The sequence below is a fragment of the Mugil cephalus genome, chromosome 10 (assembly GCF_022458985.1).
Source record: "Mugil cephalus isolate CIBA_MC_2020 chromosome 10, CIBA_Mcephalus_1.1, whole genome shotgun sequence".
Lineage (NCBI taxonomy): Eukaryota > Metazoa > Chordata > Actinopteri > Mugiliformes > Mugilidae > Mugil > Mugil cephalus.
In genome coordinates this window covers 22,208,432-22,226,136 of record NC_061779.1, presented here as the reverse complement: position 1 = coordinate 22,226,136, position 17,705 = coordinate 22,208,432, and the positions used below count along the sequence as shown (strand labels likewise).

General features: G+C 43.6%; 3 protein-coding genes across 3 annotated transcripts; all 3 read left to right on the top strand.

The window, feature by feature from the left end:
- The first annotated feature begins 1,657 nt into the window (after window positions 1-1,657).
- On the top strand, window positions 1,658-7,336 carry LOC125014637. The gene is made up of 3 exons (XM_047595882.1): window positions 1,658-2,044; window positions 2,388-7,233; window positions 7,316-7,336. The coding sequence occupies exons 2-3, from the start codon at window positions 2,566-2,568 to the stop codon at window positions 7,334-7,336; spliced, it is 4,689 nt and encodes a 1,562-aa protein (XP_047451838.1). The 5' UTR covers window positions 1,658-2,044; window positions 2,388-2,565.
- On the top strand, window positions 7,302-9,162 carry LOC125015161. The gene is made up of 2 exons (XM_047596848.1): window positions 7,302-8,634; window positions 8,978-9,162. The coding sequence occupies exon 1, from the start codon at window positions 7,399-7,401 to the stop codon at window positions 8,371-8,373; it is 975 nt and encodes a 324-aa protein (XP_047452804.1). The 5' UTR covers window positions 7,302-7,398; the 3' UTR covers window positions 8,374-8,634; window positions 8,978-9,162.
- Window positions 9,163-11,297: 2,135 nt separating this feature from the next.
- Window positions 11,298-17,534, top strand: pdia3 (protein disulfide isomerase family A, member 3). The gene is made up of 13 exons (XM_047596840.1): window positions 11,298-11,606; window positions 12,677-12,755; window positions 12,863-12,980; window positions 13,129-13,236; window positions 13,351-13,480; window positions 13,609-13,725; window positions 14,491-14,616; window positions 14,812-14,994; window positions 15,264-15,372; window positions 15,669-15,797; window positions 16,047-16,126; window positions 16,555-16,612; window positions 16,932-17,534. Exons 1-13 carry the CDS (start codon window positions 11,473-11,475, stop codon window positions 17,049-17,051), a joined length of 1,491 nt encoding a protein of 496 aa, XP_047452796.1. The 5' UTR covers window positions 11,298-11,472; the 3' UTR covers window positions 17,052-17,534.
- The last annotated feature ends 171 nt before the right edge of the window (window positions 17,535-17,705 follow it).

The window sequence follows — 17,705 nt, the reverse complement described above, 5'->3', positions numbered from 1 at the left end:
AATGAAGAACTAATAGGCTAATAAAAACAGCTCCTACCCTCCAGCTGTCAAATCCCTCACACCTCTACATTTATTGTGCCCTAATATTCACTTCCCAGTCCAACTACACACAATAGACACGTTTGCACTACTATGGTTATATTTGCACTAATGTTTACAATTTTTTTTCTGCTATACCTCACTACTTATACATTCATTTGTGCGTTACCGTGCCTTTTGATTGTATGTATTGCATTTTATTGTGGATTGTTACTATAATTTTATCTTTATGCTGCTTTTTGCTTCCAAACCAGAGAACTGCTGAACTGTATTTTGTTGTTTTTCACCAGACAATGTCGACAAAACTTCTTATTCTGTCATGCTCATTAAAACAGCATTGAACAGCTGTGAAAGTGGACAGATGCAACATCCAGCAGAAACAACAAAACACAAACTGAAATGATGTCAGATCCCTTGTTACGTCACTAATGGCTCCAGTACACTAAATCCTGAGGGCTTTGTTTTTTTCCCACAACAAATATGCGGCACAGAGACTGCATAAACCGGCCCATCAGCATGATGAACAGTGGGTTTGACCTTTCCATTGACATCTGAGCCAAGGCTGCTCTTGGTGCAAAAACACCAGGATAGTGGTTCATTAAAAACACATGAGCTGACAAAAGGAGCAGTCCTTTCAGGCTGCCGTAAGTAGGATTTCGTCAAAGTAAAACTAATGAAGCTGCATTTGGCCAACGCAGGCATTGCAGATGAGGGTGTGTAGGAGTTGACAGAGCCAGTGGATTAACTGCTGGACATTAATTAAATCTGCAATTGTTTTGATTATCAGTTAATTGTTTTATTAATTTTTGCTCACAAAAAGCCTAATGTTATCTACCTCCAATGTTGTATATATTTTAATATTATATTAACTCTGTTTGGACAAAAAGCTTGAACTGCTTGAAGTATTTTCTTTAATGAACTATTTTTTTACTGGGGTATAAGATATTTTTTACTCGTGTTATATCGCCATCAAATGTCAAAGTCATCTGACTGACATCAAACTGACCTTCAGCTGTAAAGTATTTCATGGTTTGTGCTTCTCAAATGTGAGGAATACACTGATTGTTACCTCCATTTATCAAACACTTGAAAATGACTAATTTGATGTGTTTTAAATTAACAGTATTAGTGTTTTACTCAAACGCCCCTTCACCACTGGGCTTGGAGTGGTTGACTGATGATGATGTCGTATAATGTGTAGTATAATGTCAACTTGGGAACTAGACTTCTTTACCCTACTATATTGTCTCATCTTTGGACTTGGAATGGTTTGGCGACCAGTGCCAGTGACAACACTGATATCAGTGTCAGACTTTGTACATGTGATATGTGATTGCTGCACCTTACTGTACTCAGTCACTATTACTGACAAACCCCTGCATGTCTGTTTGAACCTATGGGACATTAAAGCTAGAGGTTAACTATACTGTTACAGGAGGGGAGGGGAAGTTCATTTCAATACCTTTTAAAGACTTTTTATATGTAATAAAAAATATTTCTCAATATTTTTTATTACCTCACTGCCATTTCAAATTGTAACCATTTACACCAGTGACACCTTTAACGTAACAGTTTTAGTTTACGATTAAGACTGTAGAGCACTATCGTACAATAAAATTCAAATAGGATGTGAGAATAAATGGAAGGCGAAGTTTGAACACATGTTAGTGTTCACACTTGTATAACACTTGCACAAACTCAAAACTAGTTTAATGCACATACAACAGTGTTGTAAGTAGGGCTGTCAATTATCCCATCAATTAAATGAGTAATCGGATAAGAAGTACTTTTGCTTTTGTGCTGTCACCATAGTTTTTGTTCAGTAGTTCTCGGGGTAAGTTTCATAGTGCCACCACTAGGGGGCAGTGGTCTCTTTAAGAGACACAGTGGTCGGCTACAGTCAGCCATGTGAGAGATCTGCGGGAGGCACATTACTGAGAGAACATGCTGTCTGTTTACACCAGGAAATAACTGTCTACATCCAATGCTATACGAAGCATCGTTGGTATGTATTGTTGTCGTATATTCTTGCGTTAACTGTAGTTCGTTATTTATCATCACATAAGGTTGTTTGTGAAGTTGCTGGTAACAGTCCTTAGTTGTTTTTTAAGCTAGTTGCTACCAAGCTAGTCTCTGTTTGATTTCGTTTGGTATATGCTGCGTGTCAGTAGGAGTTTATGTTAAGTTACGATTTAAAAACTATAAATACACAATTCATATATAAACATTGGCAATTAAAAAGATAAAAGTGAGTGATTTAATTGATGATAAAAACGTGTTTACAGCGCATGTGGGAAAGATGTGCAGTGGGCAGTTTGTCTGATTATGACATGTTTGTGTTTTCTCAGTTTCACCCTTTTTCGATTCAATAAACCTGTGGATAAATTCATGACCGTCTCCAGAGTTTTGATGAGAAGAAGGCGTTTAACTTGAAGCCAAAATATATTCAGCACATATATTGAGGGCGACACAGTGAAACAACGTCTTCAACGCAGAAGATAACACAGTATACGCTGGATACAGACAATGACAAGCAAAGAAGGCACACTCTGTACTAAATCCTCCGCATCATGTTCTTCAAAAAGATCAAAGGCTTCTTCTACCGGGGCCGCTGCTACCATGGCTCGGGCGAAAGCAGAGGCAGCCAAGGCCCGCTTGAGTTTCGCAAAGAAAGGAATGGCCCTAAAAGTAGAAAAAGCACATTTAGAAGCAACAATGGATATGCTATCATTAGAGCAAGAAACTGCTGCAGCTGTGGCCGAAGCAGAAGTCTTAGAGGCAGCTGTGGACTGCAGCGACCGAAGCAGCGCAAAATCTCGTCTATATGCAGCTCCCCTCGACCCTACAGAGCGGACCAAAGAATATGTTGCTGAACAGGCCAAAGAGCAAAATAAAATACAGTTTGCACCACCACCGCTTCAACCTTCTTCAGATGAGGTCAGACAGTCACACACAGAGCCAGCCTCAGCACTCCCTATCCAAACCCACTTCAAAGAAGAGCATAGCCAAGTGGACAGTAACGCTTTCTCTACAACGCCAAACCATATGGTAACAGCTCAGCAGCCACAGCACACTCCAAATGAGCATCTCTACTCAACAAACAGGCAAGATTTTCATCGTTCAAGTGACCCAAGGTACACAAAACACAGTCCTCCCTTTTTGACCATGCCTAGCCATGCATCTCTGTACCCCCACCACGACCAACCTATCGTGACAGATCTGGTCAGATATTTCGCTCGGCGCGAGCTCGTCACCACAGGCTTGACCCAATTCAGTGACCAACCACAAAGCTACAGAGCCTGGAAACGGTCCTTTAAGAATGCTCTTGGAGGCCTGGATTTGACAGCAAGCGAAGAAACGGATCTGTTAGTCAAGTGGCTGGGAAAAGAGTCGGCTGAGCATGCTAAACGGATCAGAGCCGTCCATGTGAACCTTCCAGGTAGAGGACTCGCAGTGATATGGGATAGATTAGATGCATGTTATGGAGCCCCGGAAGTGATTGAGGATGCACTTTTCCAACGCATCGAAAGATTTCCAAAAATCTCGAATAGAGAGTATGCAAGACTCCACGAGTTAAGCGATCTCCTTATGGAACTAGAGGCAGCAAAGGCAGACGGAGACCTCCCAGGCCTCCATTATCTGGACACAGCACGAGGAATTAATCCTCTAGTCCAAAAGTTGCCCTTTAGCCTACAAGAGAAGTGGCTCTCCCTCGGATCCAGCTACAAACTAAGGCACAATATCTCCTTCCCTCCCTTTGAAGTTTTTGTTGACTTCATTAGAGAGCAAGCTACAATAAGAAATGATCCAAGCTTTAGGTTTACCACACAAGCCGACGCTACTCCAAAAGCAGACAAGACTCCTTGGAGACCAACTAGACAGAAGGAAATCTCAGTCCACAAAACTGATGTACATCACAAAGCTCATCTTGCTACAGACAAATATGAGATAAGAACTGACAATTCTGAAAGACTGTGCCCCATCCATAAAAAGCCTCATCTACTCCAGAAGTGCCGGGCTTTCCGTGAGAAACTGTTAGAGGAACGGAAAGCATTCCTGAAGGAAAACAGGATTTGCTATAAATGTTGTACATCTACACAACACATAGCCAAGTATTGTGAGTCAAAAGCAACATGCCATGAGTGTGGTAGTGAGAATCACATCTCTGCTCTCCACCCTGGACCAGCACCGTGGACCAAAGAGCCATGCCCCTCTGCAGAGCATGGCGGGGAGCAAGACTCTCCCCCAGCTTCAGAAGTCACGACCCGCTGCACAGAAGTCTGTGGTCAAAATCAGAGCGACAGATCATGCTCGAAGATCTGTCTCGTCACGGTCTATCCTGCTGGCCATCGAGATAGAGCTATGAAGGTCTACGCTATCATCGATGAGCACAGCAATAAATCCCTAGCTCGTTCTGAGTTCTTCGACACTTTCAATGTTCAAGGTCCTACTTCTCCATACTCTCTCCGGACCTGTTCTGGAGTAACAGAGAAAACAGGAAGAAGAGCTCTGGGTTATCAAATCGAAAGCATGGACAGAAAAGTCAGTCTCCCTTTATCAAGTCTCTTAGAATGCAACGACATCCCTGACAACAGATCTGAGATTCCAACACCCAGTGCTGCATTCAATCACCCTCACCTGAAATCAGTGGCTCACCTCATTCCAGAGCTTGACCCAAATGCTCCTATCATGCTTCTCCTTGGCAGAGACATCATTTCAGTCCAGAAGGTGCGAAAACAGTTGAACGGCCCTCGTGATGCTCCCTATGCCCAAAAACTCGACCTGGGATGGGTGATAGTTGGCAACGTGTGCTTGGGAGGCGTTCACAAGCCCACCACAGTGAACACATACTACACCAGAACACCCTGCCCAAACATGTTCCACGTGAAAGAAAGATACAGCCATTTCCAATATCCTAATCATCATTTGTGTTTTACAGAGAAACCTACCCACAATGAAAGAGCTGAGCAGCTAGGGTCCACAGTGTTTCAGCAGACCAAGGATGACAACAAAATGGCTCCATCCATCGACGACATCTCATTCATGCAAATAATGGAACAAGGATTAAAGAAAGAGAGCAACAGCTGGATAGCTCCGCTGCCGTTTAAGTCCCCAAGGCGTCGCCTGCCAGACAACAAGGCCCAGGCTCTGAATCGGCTTTCATCGCTGAGACAAAGTCTCGAGAGGAAACCAGTGATGAAGGAGCACCTTTTCGCCTTTATGAAAAAGGTTTTCCGGAACAATCATGCTGAAATGGCGCCCGCACTCAAGGAAAATGAGGAGCGATGGTACTTGCCTTCATTTGGCGTGTATCATCCTAGGAAACCTGGCAACATTCGTGTAGTGTTCGACTCCAGCGCTCAGCACAGCGGAGTGTCACTTAACGACGTACTTTTAACCGGACCTGACCTCAACAATACCCTTCTTGGGGTGCTCATCAGATTTCGCATGGAAGCAGTGGCCATAACAGCAGACATCCAACAGATGTACCATTGTTTCCTAGTGAGAGAAGAGGACCGCAACTTTCTGAGATTTTTGTGGTTTCGGGACAATGACCCAAACAAAGACATCATCGAATACCGCATGAGGGTCCATGTCTTTGGAAACTGTCCTTCTCCAGCAGTGGCAATCTACTGTCTAAGGCAGTCTGTACGAGATGCAGACCTCGATGTCAAGCAGTTTGTAAACCACAACTTCTATGTTGATGATGGCCTAAAGAGTCTCCCTACAGTCGAGGCCGCAGCAAACCTACTCAAAAGGACGCAGGAAGTTCTGTCAGACTCTAACTTAAGACTACACAAAATTGCATCAAACAAAAGAGAAGTGATGGAAGCTTTTCCATCTGAGGATCATGCCAATGACTTCAAAAACCTAGACCTTGGCTCTGATGCACTTCCTATGCAGCGTAGCCTTGGTCTCAACTGGGACCTCATGTCAGACACCTTCACCTTCAAAGCAGCCGATGAGGACAAGCCCTTCACTCGTCGAGGCGTCTTGTCTACCGTGAACAGCATCTACGACCCTCTGGGATTCATCGCCCCAGTCACTGTTCAAGGCAAGGCAATTCTGCGAGAGCTTACACAAGACAGTGGTGACTGGGACTCACCTCTCCCTCAAGGAATGGAAGAGATGTGGGATATTTGGCGGTCCTCACTGAAAGATTTAACCAGTCTCCAGATCCCAAGGCCCTACACAGAAATCTCCCCCACAGAGGTATCACGCAGAGAGCTAATTGTGTTTTGTGATGCTTCCACAAAAGCAATCGCGGCAGTGGCTTATCTTAAACTGACAGATACTAATGGTAGCGTCCATGTGGGCTTTGTCATGGGCAAGGCCAAGCTCACTCCTCTTCCCGAACATACAGTTCCAAGACTTGAACTTTGTGCTGCGGTGTTGGCAGTGGAACTTGCCGAGCTTATCGCTTCAGAGATCGACATGAAGTTGGATGATACTACCTTTTACAGTGATAGCAAGGTGGTATTGGGCTACATCAGTAATGACACCAGACGTTTTTATGTCTACGTCAGCAACCGAGTGCAGCGGATAAGGAACTACTCTAATCCGGAACAGTGGAAATATGTACCCACAGATGTAAATCCTGCAGATATTGCCACACGGTCTGTCACTGCTGCACGTCTGTCAGGCACAAGCTGGCTTCAGGGCCCAACGTTTCTGAAGCATCCTCAGCAGGCCAAATCTGAGGAAGGCACCTTTGAGTTGGTGAATCCCTCTCTTGATGCAGATATTCGCCCTCAGGTCTCTACATTGAAGACAACCATGTTGAGCAAACAACTGGGAGCTCAACGCTTTTCCAAGTTCTCCAGCTGGAACTCACTGATCCACGCTATTGCTCGCCTAACTCACATTGCCCGTTCGTTCAGGATGAATCTGGCAATCAAAGACAGTGGCTGTAAACGCTGGCATCATTGCCACACAGCAATCTCAGTTCAGGAACTCTCACAGGCCAGGAAAACCATCATCCATGCAGTTCAAGAAGAGGCATATGCTCAAGAGTATGCCTGTGTAACAAAAGGGGAAAAGCTTCCTAAGGACAGTCCTCTGAAAACACTGGATCCTTTTATCGATGTGGATGGTCTTTTGAGAGTTGGAGGTCGCGTCAGAGAAGCAGAGCTCCAGCCAGGAGAGAAAAACCCTCTCATCATTCCTGGAAAGCATCATATAGCAACACTTTTGGTAAGACATTACCACCAGAAAACGCAACACCAGGGACGACTATTCACCGAAGGCGCTTTACGTGCTGCAGGTCTGTGGATAGTTGGCGGAAAAAGGAGAGTGAGCAGCGTCATCTATCAGTGTGTCACATGTCGCAAACTTCGCGGCACACCTCAGACACAGAAGATGGCAGATCTTCCTGCAGATCGCCTTTCAACCGAACCTCCTTTCACAAATGTCGGCCTTGATGTTTTCGGCCCATGGTCGGTGTCTTCACGTCGGACTCGAGGTGGCCTTGCTCAAAGTAAACGGTGGGCAGTGTTATTTACTTGTATGAGCGTAAGAGCCGTGCACATTGAGGTCATCGAGTCCCTAGATACATCAAGCTTCATTAACGCTCTGAGGCGTTTCCTCGCCATCAGGGGCCCAGTAAAACACATCCGCTCTGATAGAGGAACCAACTTTGTCAGTGCATGCAAGGAGCTCAAGATTCCTTCCAACATCAACAATAGTTCCGTGGAAAGGTTTCTGTTGGACCAAGGCTGCACATGGATGTTCAATCCTCCCCATGCTTCTCACATGGGTGGTTCGTGGGAGAGGATGATTGGTGTAGCAAGGAAGATCTTGGATTCTATGTTCCTGCAGCTTGGAACATCGAAGCTGACCCACGAAGCGCTCTCCACACTGATGGCGGAAGTGGCCGCTATCATCAATGCCAGACCTCTTATACCTGTGTCCACTGATCCAGATGATCCACTCATACTCACACCAGCAACTCTCCTCACTCAAAAAGTGAGCCTCCCTTCTGCACCAGTTTGTGACCAGGTCAAAGATCTCCATAAGAATCAGTGGCGCCAAGTCCAACATCTGGCTCAAACCTTTTGGAACAAATGGAAGAAGCAATATCTTTCGTCACTCCAGCCACGAAGGAAGTGGCAGTCTTCCCAGCCTGACCTTCAGTGTGGAAGCATCGTGCTTCTCAAGGACGACCAACTAAAGAGGAATGAATGGCCTCTGGGACTTATCACTCAAGTCTTCCCTAGCAAAGACAGCAGGGTACGCAAGGTGGAAATCAAAGTCTCCAGGAAAGATGGAATTAAGACGTTATTGAGGCCTATCACCGAGATAGTCCTGCTCTTAGCTCCTGAGACTAAGCCATAGTGAATGCCAAGGACTGTTAAGTAGTGGCGGTTTATTCCCGCCAGGCGGGGAGTGTGCTGTCACCATAGTTTTTGTTCAGTAGTTCTCGGGGTAAGTTTCATAGTGCCACCACTAGGGGGCAGTGGTCTCTTTAAGAGACACAGTGGTCGGCTACAGTCAGCCATGTGAGAGATCTGCGGGAGGCACATTACTGAGAGAACATGCTGTCTGTTTACACCAGGAAATAACTGTCTACATCCAATGCTATACGAAGCATCGTTGGTATGTATTGTTGTCGTATATTCTTGCGTTAACTGTAGTTCGTTATTTATCATCACATAAGGTTGTTTGTGAAGTTGCTGGTAACAGTCCTTAGTTGTTTTTTAAGCTAGTTGCTACCAAGCTAGTCTCTGTTTGATTTCGTTTGGTATATGCTGCGTGTCAGTAGGAGTTTATGTTAAGTTACGATTTAAAAACTATAAATACACAATTCATATATAAACATTGGCAATTAAAAAGATAAAAGTGAGTGATTTAATTGATGATAAAAACGTGTTTACAGCGCATGTGGGAAAGATGTGCAGTGGGCAGTTTGTCTGATTATGACATGTTTGTGTTTTCTCAGTTTCACCCTTTTTCGATTCAATAAACCTGTGGATAAATTCATGACCGTCTCCAGAGTTTTGATGAGAAGAAGGCGTTTAACTTGAAGCCAAAATATATTCAGCACATATATTGAGGGCGACACAGCTTTGTTGAAGAGCAAAGCAAAGAAGGAAAAAGGCTTTCTTAAAATTAACAACTAACTGCAGCTACTATACAGAGACAAATTATGAACTCACCCATAGTAGTCCACTTTTTATGTTACCAGTTCATCTTTGTTTTTTAAATAAATGCGTAAATTCTCACACTTTTTTAACGTTTTTGTAGTCAAACTCAAAATGTACCTCAAAAATAGTTTCACATTTTAAGAACTCATGAAGTCATTATAAGACTTTTTAATACATTTTAAGGGTCTTTATTTCCCCAAAACTGAATTATCAGCTTTTAATACTCCATGGGTACCCTGGGCAGCCTTCATAGCATTATTAAATTGGAAATACTGCACCAATGCATAAGCAGCTAACAGCATGGAGCTTCAAATAAACAAATAAATACATAAATTGTTATTGCTGTGGTACTGATCCTCGTGGGGAAATTATGTTTCTGCAGTTTGACCCATCCATTTAAATATTTGAATTTATTTAAATGAAACAGGTAATAGTGTTATATGCTTTATAGAGTATGTACTGTATATATTGTTTTAAATATTTATTATATTATTTATCATATTTTACTTCATTGAATCCAAAGTGTGGAGTTCTATTTAACTTGCTGACATATAGAGAAATGCAAACAGTTTTTTTTTTTTTTCTTTTTCTGCTGATAGGTAACAAATGAAGAGATGCTGAAGCAGAAGCACAGATGATGCAGCAAATCAGTCTCTGGCCCTCTAGTTGTCAGGTGGTGCTGGTGTCCATCGAGATAATAATACAAGCTTAAATCCTGACCTGTTTTTAGGCGTCCTCCTGCTCCACTGATCCCCATCCAGCGTATTCCAGCGGAGTTAAACCCACAAACAGGCAGGAACAGGAAGTGTCTCCATATTTAGGTAACCCCCTCCTCCACTGCTCTCTGGCTAGCAGCAACTAGTGTAGGAGGAGGTGTCCCCAGACGGAAGTAACCAACCCCTCCACTGCTTTCTGACTAGCAGCAATCAGTGGCGGGGAAGTAGGTAACCTCTGCTTGAGCTCTGTGGTGGATTCGTCTATGAAGATAAGATGTTATTTAAGTATCATGGGGAAATTAGGGTGTTGCAGTGCAAAATACAAAAAATAGAACGAGGTAAAACAATAGAAATGATAGATAGATATTTGCAGGAATCAAATATATAACAGTAAATATGTATAAAAAATATGGACAGATAACGATGCAGGTGTTCAGCTTTAAGACACCAGTACTGTGGGGCCGGCTGCACGTTTGTGGAAAACTCTGTATATTGCTGCGAAGAACTTTCTGATGACGCCAGGTTCCTCTGATTGTCTCTTCAAGTGCTTTTTTAAAGAAGACATGACGATATCTTCAGCTGGTGGATACCCTGAGACCTTTACTCTCAACCTCATCCCAGATTTTAGAACAGCTGCTGGTGGATGACGTGTAGGGAATCTGTAGCGGAGGTCATCTTGAACTTTTTAAGGGCCTGTGAAATGAGCTTCTCTGCAACACAAATGTTTTTTTTGTTTTTTTTTTTTTTGGATCCTGTTCGTCCTCAAAGACAAAGGTGGACACCGAAGCTCTGTCTGGAGGCACAGAGACGACCCCGGGGGTGACCTCTTTAATACTGGGTGTCTGGCTGGGGTCTGGCTCAGGTCTCACTTCCAAACTCTCTGGGTCGTCACTTTGAAGAAGAAGAAGTTTGAAGTTTATTTCAAATATGAAGACAAGAAACACATCATATAAAATAAGACCAAATATTTAAGCATACGATATATAATGCATATTATAATACATACAATACATATACAATACATAGGAGTGGGAAGATTATCTGCATATGTATCAGCACTGCAGCGGGATTTATGGAGTCTAATAAATCCGCGGACAGAGCATGTGTATGAGCATGACATACTAATTAGGATAAATGCTAACGAAATATTCAGAGTTGTTTGCAGTTCATTAAAAAGACGTGGTTTTTGACCAGGGAACCTATTGTAATCACTTCCGTGTGTGAGAGCGGCGTTTTGATTTTCCGCAGTCATGATTGGTCCGCAGATGACGAGGTCTCATTTGTCCGCTTTTAATTGGCTAATGGAGGAAGAATGACGCGGAGAGCTGGCCAATGGGAGGCTGCCACACTGTGGTTAGGAGAGGACCCGCTGCCTGCACATCTTCACCGCCCCCCGGCCCGGCCTCCGTCCCTTTCTCTTTCTCTATCGGTTGCTCTGCACTTGGCCCTGTCAGAGGAGCTTGCAGTCCTGAGGTTCACGTCGCTGGAGAGCTGAAGAGGGGGCCGCCACTGCACCAGTTTGCAGCTCAAATAGTTTTTTTTTTTGTGTGTGTGAAGAAGTCTTTTAGCCAGCCATGTTGAGGCTGATCTTTTTGGCCGCTCTCGCCGCCTTCGCTCGGGCCAGTGATGTACTCGAATACACGGATGACGATTTCGAAAGCAAGATTGGAGATCACGATCTCATTCTTGTGGAATTTTTTGCCCCTTGGTGAGTCTTCTCGCAGTTTGCTCCAAGTGACAAACAAATTCATTTGTTTCCAAGCGCGACACGCGCTAACTCTGCTGTACTTTCGTGTTTAAGCTATGTGATGCTCACTTGCAGATATATGACGCCCTGTTTGTATTTTCAGCCTTTAAAGCACATATTTGATTGTATAAATTATAAATTACACATGAGGCCACCGTTGACATTCACAGACTAGGCACAGTGAAATTGTGAGCTTATTGGCTGGGGACCAAACGTTAGCCTGTTAGCTAGAAGCGCATAGGCTAACTATCCGTACTGTTCACATTTTTCACTTTAGCCAATAGTTTAAGGACAGCTCGAGTTTAACAGCACGTTGCTTTGTTAAAAAGGGCGTCTCTTGATTGCAGAGTGTGTTTTTTAGCAGCGTCTGAATGTATTTTTCCTTCATCTATTGAAACTACGTGCAAACGGGGCTATGAGGAAGTTGGGGGCGCGGCCTCACCCTGTTGTAACGATTTGATTGGTCGTAGAAGTTTTGGTGTCCATCTCTGATTGGCCCAGAAGAACTTTGACGTGGTTTCACTGTGCCAAACTTAAATAAAGTGTTGGCGTTTTCGTTAAAAAGTTACTGAGAGCACCATTTTAAACAAAAACGTCCTACATTTACAGGTTCCAGACTGTCTACTAACATCATAGTCACATTCACAGGGGATATTTTAGTTTACCTGCAGCAGGATTAGACTTAGACCTAGATGGACTTTAATGATCCACGAGGGAAATGACTGTCACAGTAGCTTAGTCGCACATAAAAGTAACAAAGAAGAATGCCACATTGTTGCTTCATTGTAGTTTCCTGAGGTATTCTGCACCAACTAAAGAATAACCAGAAAGTAATAACATTATAGCTGCAGCTTTAATAGTGAGTCCTGTGAATCCCTCATTTTACTTTTACACCTAAACTTTAGTATTTTACAAACCCTGTGTAGTTGCATCAGAGGTGTCAAAGTCCACTCGATGAAATCACTGGATCTTCACCCAGCTGAAACCTGAAGTGTAACTCATTCTCCTGTCCCATATCCTCTACCCTTTAGGTGTGGCCATTGTAAACGGCTAGCACCTGAGTACGAGGCAGCGGCCACGCGTCTCAAAGGCATCGTCTCTCTGGCCAAGGTATTGCATAATGTAGTTCACTTAGCCCTGTCCACTTTAGTGTGGCTTTCTGCTCACTGAGCTGTAGTGCTCTCTCTTCAGAACGTGAATTATGTCTTTCCACACAGGTCGACTGCACAGCCAACAGCAACGTGTGCAGCAAGTACGGCGTCAGCGGCTACCCCACCCTCAAGATCTTTAGGGATGGAGAGGAAACTGGTCCCTATGACGGGCCCAGAACAGCAGGTACATTCCTCGTTTTTTTGTAAAAACATGCAGAAGACTCTCTGTCTGCACAAATGTGTCTTATATTTTCTTATTTGTCCTGACGATGTTTAATTTTCTTGCCCCTCCATGGCGCCTCCTCTGTCTGCTCTTCCCTCGCTCCGTGTAGATGGGATTGTCAGCTTCCTGAAGAAGCAGGCTGGCCCAGCTTCTGTGGAACTCAAGGCCGAAGCAGACTTTGAGAAGTTTCTCGCAGATCATGATGCAAGTGTTATTGGTGAGTTCGTTTTCTAAATTCCGAGGCTGCCTCCTCTAGTGCACCGTCGCCCTTAGGTCAGGCCTTGTTGGACTCTGCAGCCTGATTGCTGAGCGTTTGGTCTTTCCTTCCCAGGGTTCTTTGCTGACGACAAGAGCACAGAACAGGCAGAGTTCCTGAAGGCTGCCAGTGCCTTGAGGGACAACTACCGCTTTGCCCACACCAACTCTGAGGCCCTCCTTAAGAAACAAGGCGTCGATGAAGAGTGAGTAGATGCGCATTTGGTCTAACCATGTCCATAGGAGGCAACGATTTGAACAACTCTTCTTTCTCCTGCTGTTGTTACCGAGACCATAGTCACATTTCCTTTTTTTTGTGTGTGTGTGTGTGCAGGGCAGTCATCCTGTTCCGCCCACCACGACTCAACAACAAGTTTGAAGACAGCTCTGTCAAATTCAGTGAAGACAAATTCACCAGCAACAAAGTCAAGAGGTTCATCCAGGATAACATGTGAGTGTGTGTGTGTGTGTAATTTTTGGTGGAGAATGTTTGCCGAGTCCACATCCTGTATTGTTTTATTTGTACAGTACAAAATACGTTTTTGGCACTGCTCTCATTGGTTGTGGTAAGACACTCTGTCTTATATCTTGCATCTTTGCGACACGTCAGTCCCGCTTTCTCTCTCATCCCCCATGACTTCCTACAGAGTGCTGCATGTTTACTTTCCTGGCTCAGAGCCAACAGGAGGTGACGGGTCCTCTCTGCAAATATAGTCAGCCCACACTTTGTTCAGGCACCTCTAAATGCATATTTGGAAATGCATATTTGACTTATTAGGGTGACATCATGATATCTTGAGAGTGAGGAGATAAGTGCTTCTCCCATTTGAAAAGAAAATTTGCATTAATCCTGTGTGCGAGTGTCTTGATGGGGTCGTCACTTTGCACAATTTATTTTTGCTGTTTATAAGTTAAATTCAACAGACACTGGATTCAGTTGAAACCAGAGAGATTACTGTAGTCGCTGCTTGACTCAGCTTCGTGTGGTTTAACAGTTTGCTCACTAGCAGTCACGTGACAATTTTTCTTTTTCCTTCTTCAAACCAAACCCAAGTGAACAAGATTAACTTTCATTTTGCTCCAATGTTAAGTGTAACCGTGTGACTTCCTGAAAGAGCTTTGCACTTTGTTACACTATATGGTTGTTCAGGAGGAGGGTTGTCAGTTTAAATTCCTTTGTAAATTGATCCCCTGTTCTTTTCTCTTCTTAATTCAGCTTTGGAATCTGTCCCCACATGACGGACGACAACAAAGACCAGCTGAAGGGGAAAGACCTGCTTGTGGCTTACTATGATGTAGATTATGACAAAAACCCCAAAGGCTCCAACTACTGGAGGAACAGGTGGGTCCTTGAAATGAGATTAACTTTGTGTTACTGTTGTCTCTTTCAGCTTTATCTCAACTTTAACTGCAGTTCACCACATTCTGAGAAACTATTGAAATGAAAGCACCTGTTTACTTGGCGTCATCTGCAGCTCTTGAGATTTTTAACGGCTTGACTTGAACCTAAAAAGTGATCCAAACTAACCTTTCACAGGGTGATGAAGGTGGCTAAGGGATTCCTGGATCAGGGCAAGAAGCTGAACTTCGCTGTAGCCAACAAGAACATGTTCAGCCACGAGGTGTCTGAGTTTGGGTTTGACGGCAGCTCGGGAGAGTTGCCTCTGGTGGCCATCCGCACCTCCAAGGGAGACAAATACGTCATGAGTGAGGAGTTCTCGTAAGTCAAGACAAATGGTTCCACAAGTATAAACTGTAAAATCTATCACTAAACCAGTCATATAAGTATATTTAGGTATAATATAAGTCACATTTGCCTTAAGAGAATGACCCTTATTAAAATGTATTTGCTACTAGCAGTCGTTGGCCTGTTTACAGCTTTATAGAAGAGTTTGAATGACAGTGTTGACAGAAGAGAAGTTTTGTTTCTGCACTTTTCACTCTCAAACTCTGCTGATTACTTAAAAGTGGTTTGTGTTCTCCTCACAGTCGTGATGGTAAGACCCTGGAGCGTTTCCTGCAGGACTACTTTGACGGCAAGCTGAAGCGCTACCTCAAGTCAGAGCCCATCCCAGAGAACAACGACGGTCCCGTCAAGGTGAGACACTCCATCCTTTATACGGCAGCAGATAGTACACAAAGTAAACAAGTACTGAGACCAAAGCAAACAGGAATTAGTATTTGTGGAGATGTGTAATAACGTTGTCAACTGTGTATTGACTCAGTTGTTGTTTGTTTTTGGCCATAGCTCTTACTGAAAGAATTTAAGCATTTAGTGCCTCCACGTGTCTGTACAGCTGTGATGGAGATGCTGATTTACTATCAGCCAGAATCAAGGGAGGGATAAAACACCATTTATCTACTGGGTCAACTTTAACTTCTGTTTGTCTTCAGGTCTTGGTGGCTGAGAACTTTGACTCCATCGTCAACGATGACAGCAAAGACGTCCTGATCGAGTTCTACGCCCCATGGTGCGGTCACTGCAAGAACCTGGAGCCCAAATACACAGAGCTGGGGGAAAAGGTGAGTGGAGGGGTCCTCACCTCCTGCTGTTATCATGATAGATGCAGGATTTGAAATATCTCAACCAAAGAATGACCTGAACTGAAATGTACGATAAGAGATGAGATAAATAAGTGTTTGCTTTATCAGTCAGTGGCTCGTTTTGTCCCATTAACGCTGAAAAGATGAAGCCAGAGTAATGTACAGACTCTGTAGAAGATGTGAAGTGTCTCGCAAACACTCAGCAGTTTATCTCCTCTGTTTGTGTAGCTGGCCGACGATCCCAACGTTGTTATTGCCAAGATGGATGCCACAGCAAACGATGTGCCATCTCCATATGAAGTCAGCGGGTGAGTCATGGTTCTCTCGGTGTAATATTCATGTTTCCTTCAGGCCTCAACAAGTATTTTAGGGGGAAAAATTAGCATTTGTGTTCAAAGTTTCAGACCCACATCCATCCATGTGTTCCAACATTGGAAACTGATTTATTCCGATGCTTTCGCCCATTTATTGTTGTGATAGTTTTAAAAAAAAAATGTACATTATAGCCAGTTCCAGTTTAGTTCTGAGGGTTTCAATCACTTGACAGATGAATAGTGGAAACCATATTTATTTTCTTCCCGGTAATGTTGAGAAAATCCTCGTCCTTTCATTCTCCTTTTTTCTTTTTAGCTTTCGTTTAATTGAACAGCACTTATTTGTATCGCTGTCGTGTGGTAAAATCTGATGCTTTAATAGTGAGAATTCTCATCTGTTTCCTCAATCTTTTCTTTTCCAGTTTCCCCACAATCTACTTTTCTCCAGCTGGCCGCAAGACGAGCCCAAAGAAATACGAGGTGAGTGTCGGCTCAAGCGATCATCTGCTTCACAGGTGTAACGTCTGTTCCTAGGGTTCACACAGCTTTAGTGCTGAGACCTAGAACTATACAGAAATTAGAATTTTTTTCCTTAAATGTCCGGTTGTTCATGAAATCAAAAACAATTTCATAATGGCCTTGTACTTTCTTGCACTAAAACAAAGGGAAACATTTGGAGTTGTCGTCATTTATAGGTCATTTCTCTGTTGTGTTACTGGACTCTTTGTGGCCCCTGACCTAAAATGAGTTTGACACCCTGTGTCTGTGCTCTCTGCTGATTCCTATGCTCTTGTTACAGGGAGGCCGCGAGGTGAGCGACTTCATCTCCTACCTGAAGAGGGAGGCCTCCAACCCCTTGGTGGTGCAGGAGGAGTCCAAGAAGAAGAAGAAGAAGAAGGACGGCAAAATAGAGCTATAAAAGCTCCAGACAGGAACTCAACACCCGCCCTCCCCCCCATCATGACAAGAAGAGGAGGATTGGGGAAGAGAAAGAACTAAATTATATTCCACTCTCTTAGTGAACTACAGAATGCTCTGAAGCCGAAGTCGAAAAGACGCGGCCCTTCCTTTAGGTCCTCCGCTGCTCTGGGAATCCGGTGGAAGGTGGAGAGGTGGTGGCCAGGGTCTGCCCGATGTCTAAAAACAAAAACAAATTTTTAGGGAAGAGGGGACAGCTTTTGAAATAGATTTCTTTTTCCCCGGGGTCTGTCTACTACACCTCAGGCTGATGCACTTTGGTTTGATACCAGTCTCCAGTCATCTGTCGCTATGGTTTTTGTTGTTGTCGTCATTACGGGGGATAATGGTAATGGTGAATTTTTTTTTTTTTTTTGTAACACGTCTTTGTTTTTGTACATTTGGAAGGATTGTGAAATAAAAAGGCCCACAAAACCAAAATGAATTGTACATTGTTTTATCTCTTTCTTGAGCTTAAATGTTTGACACAGCAGGTTGAATCAATCTGGAATTCTGAAATCTGAATTGTATTTATTTCCTGATGCATTTCCAAAGTGCTTTGTTATATTTGTTGTATCAGATTTATTAATTGTCTGGAAATGTTGAAGGTGAATCA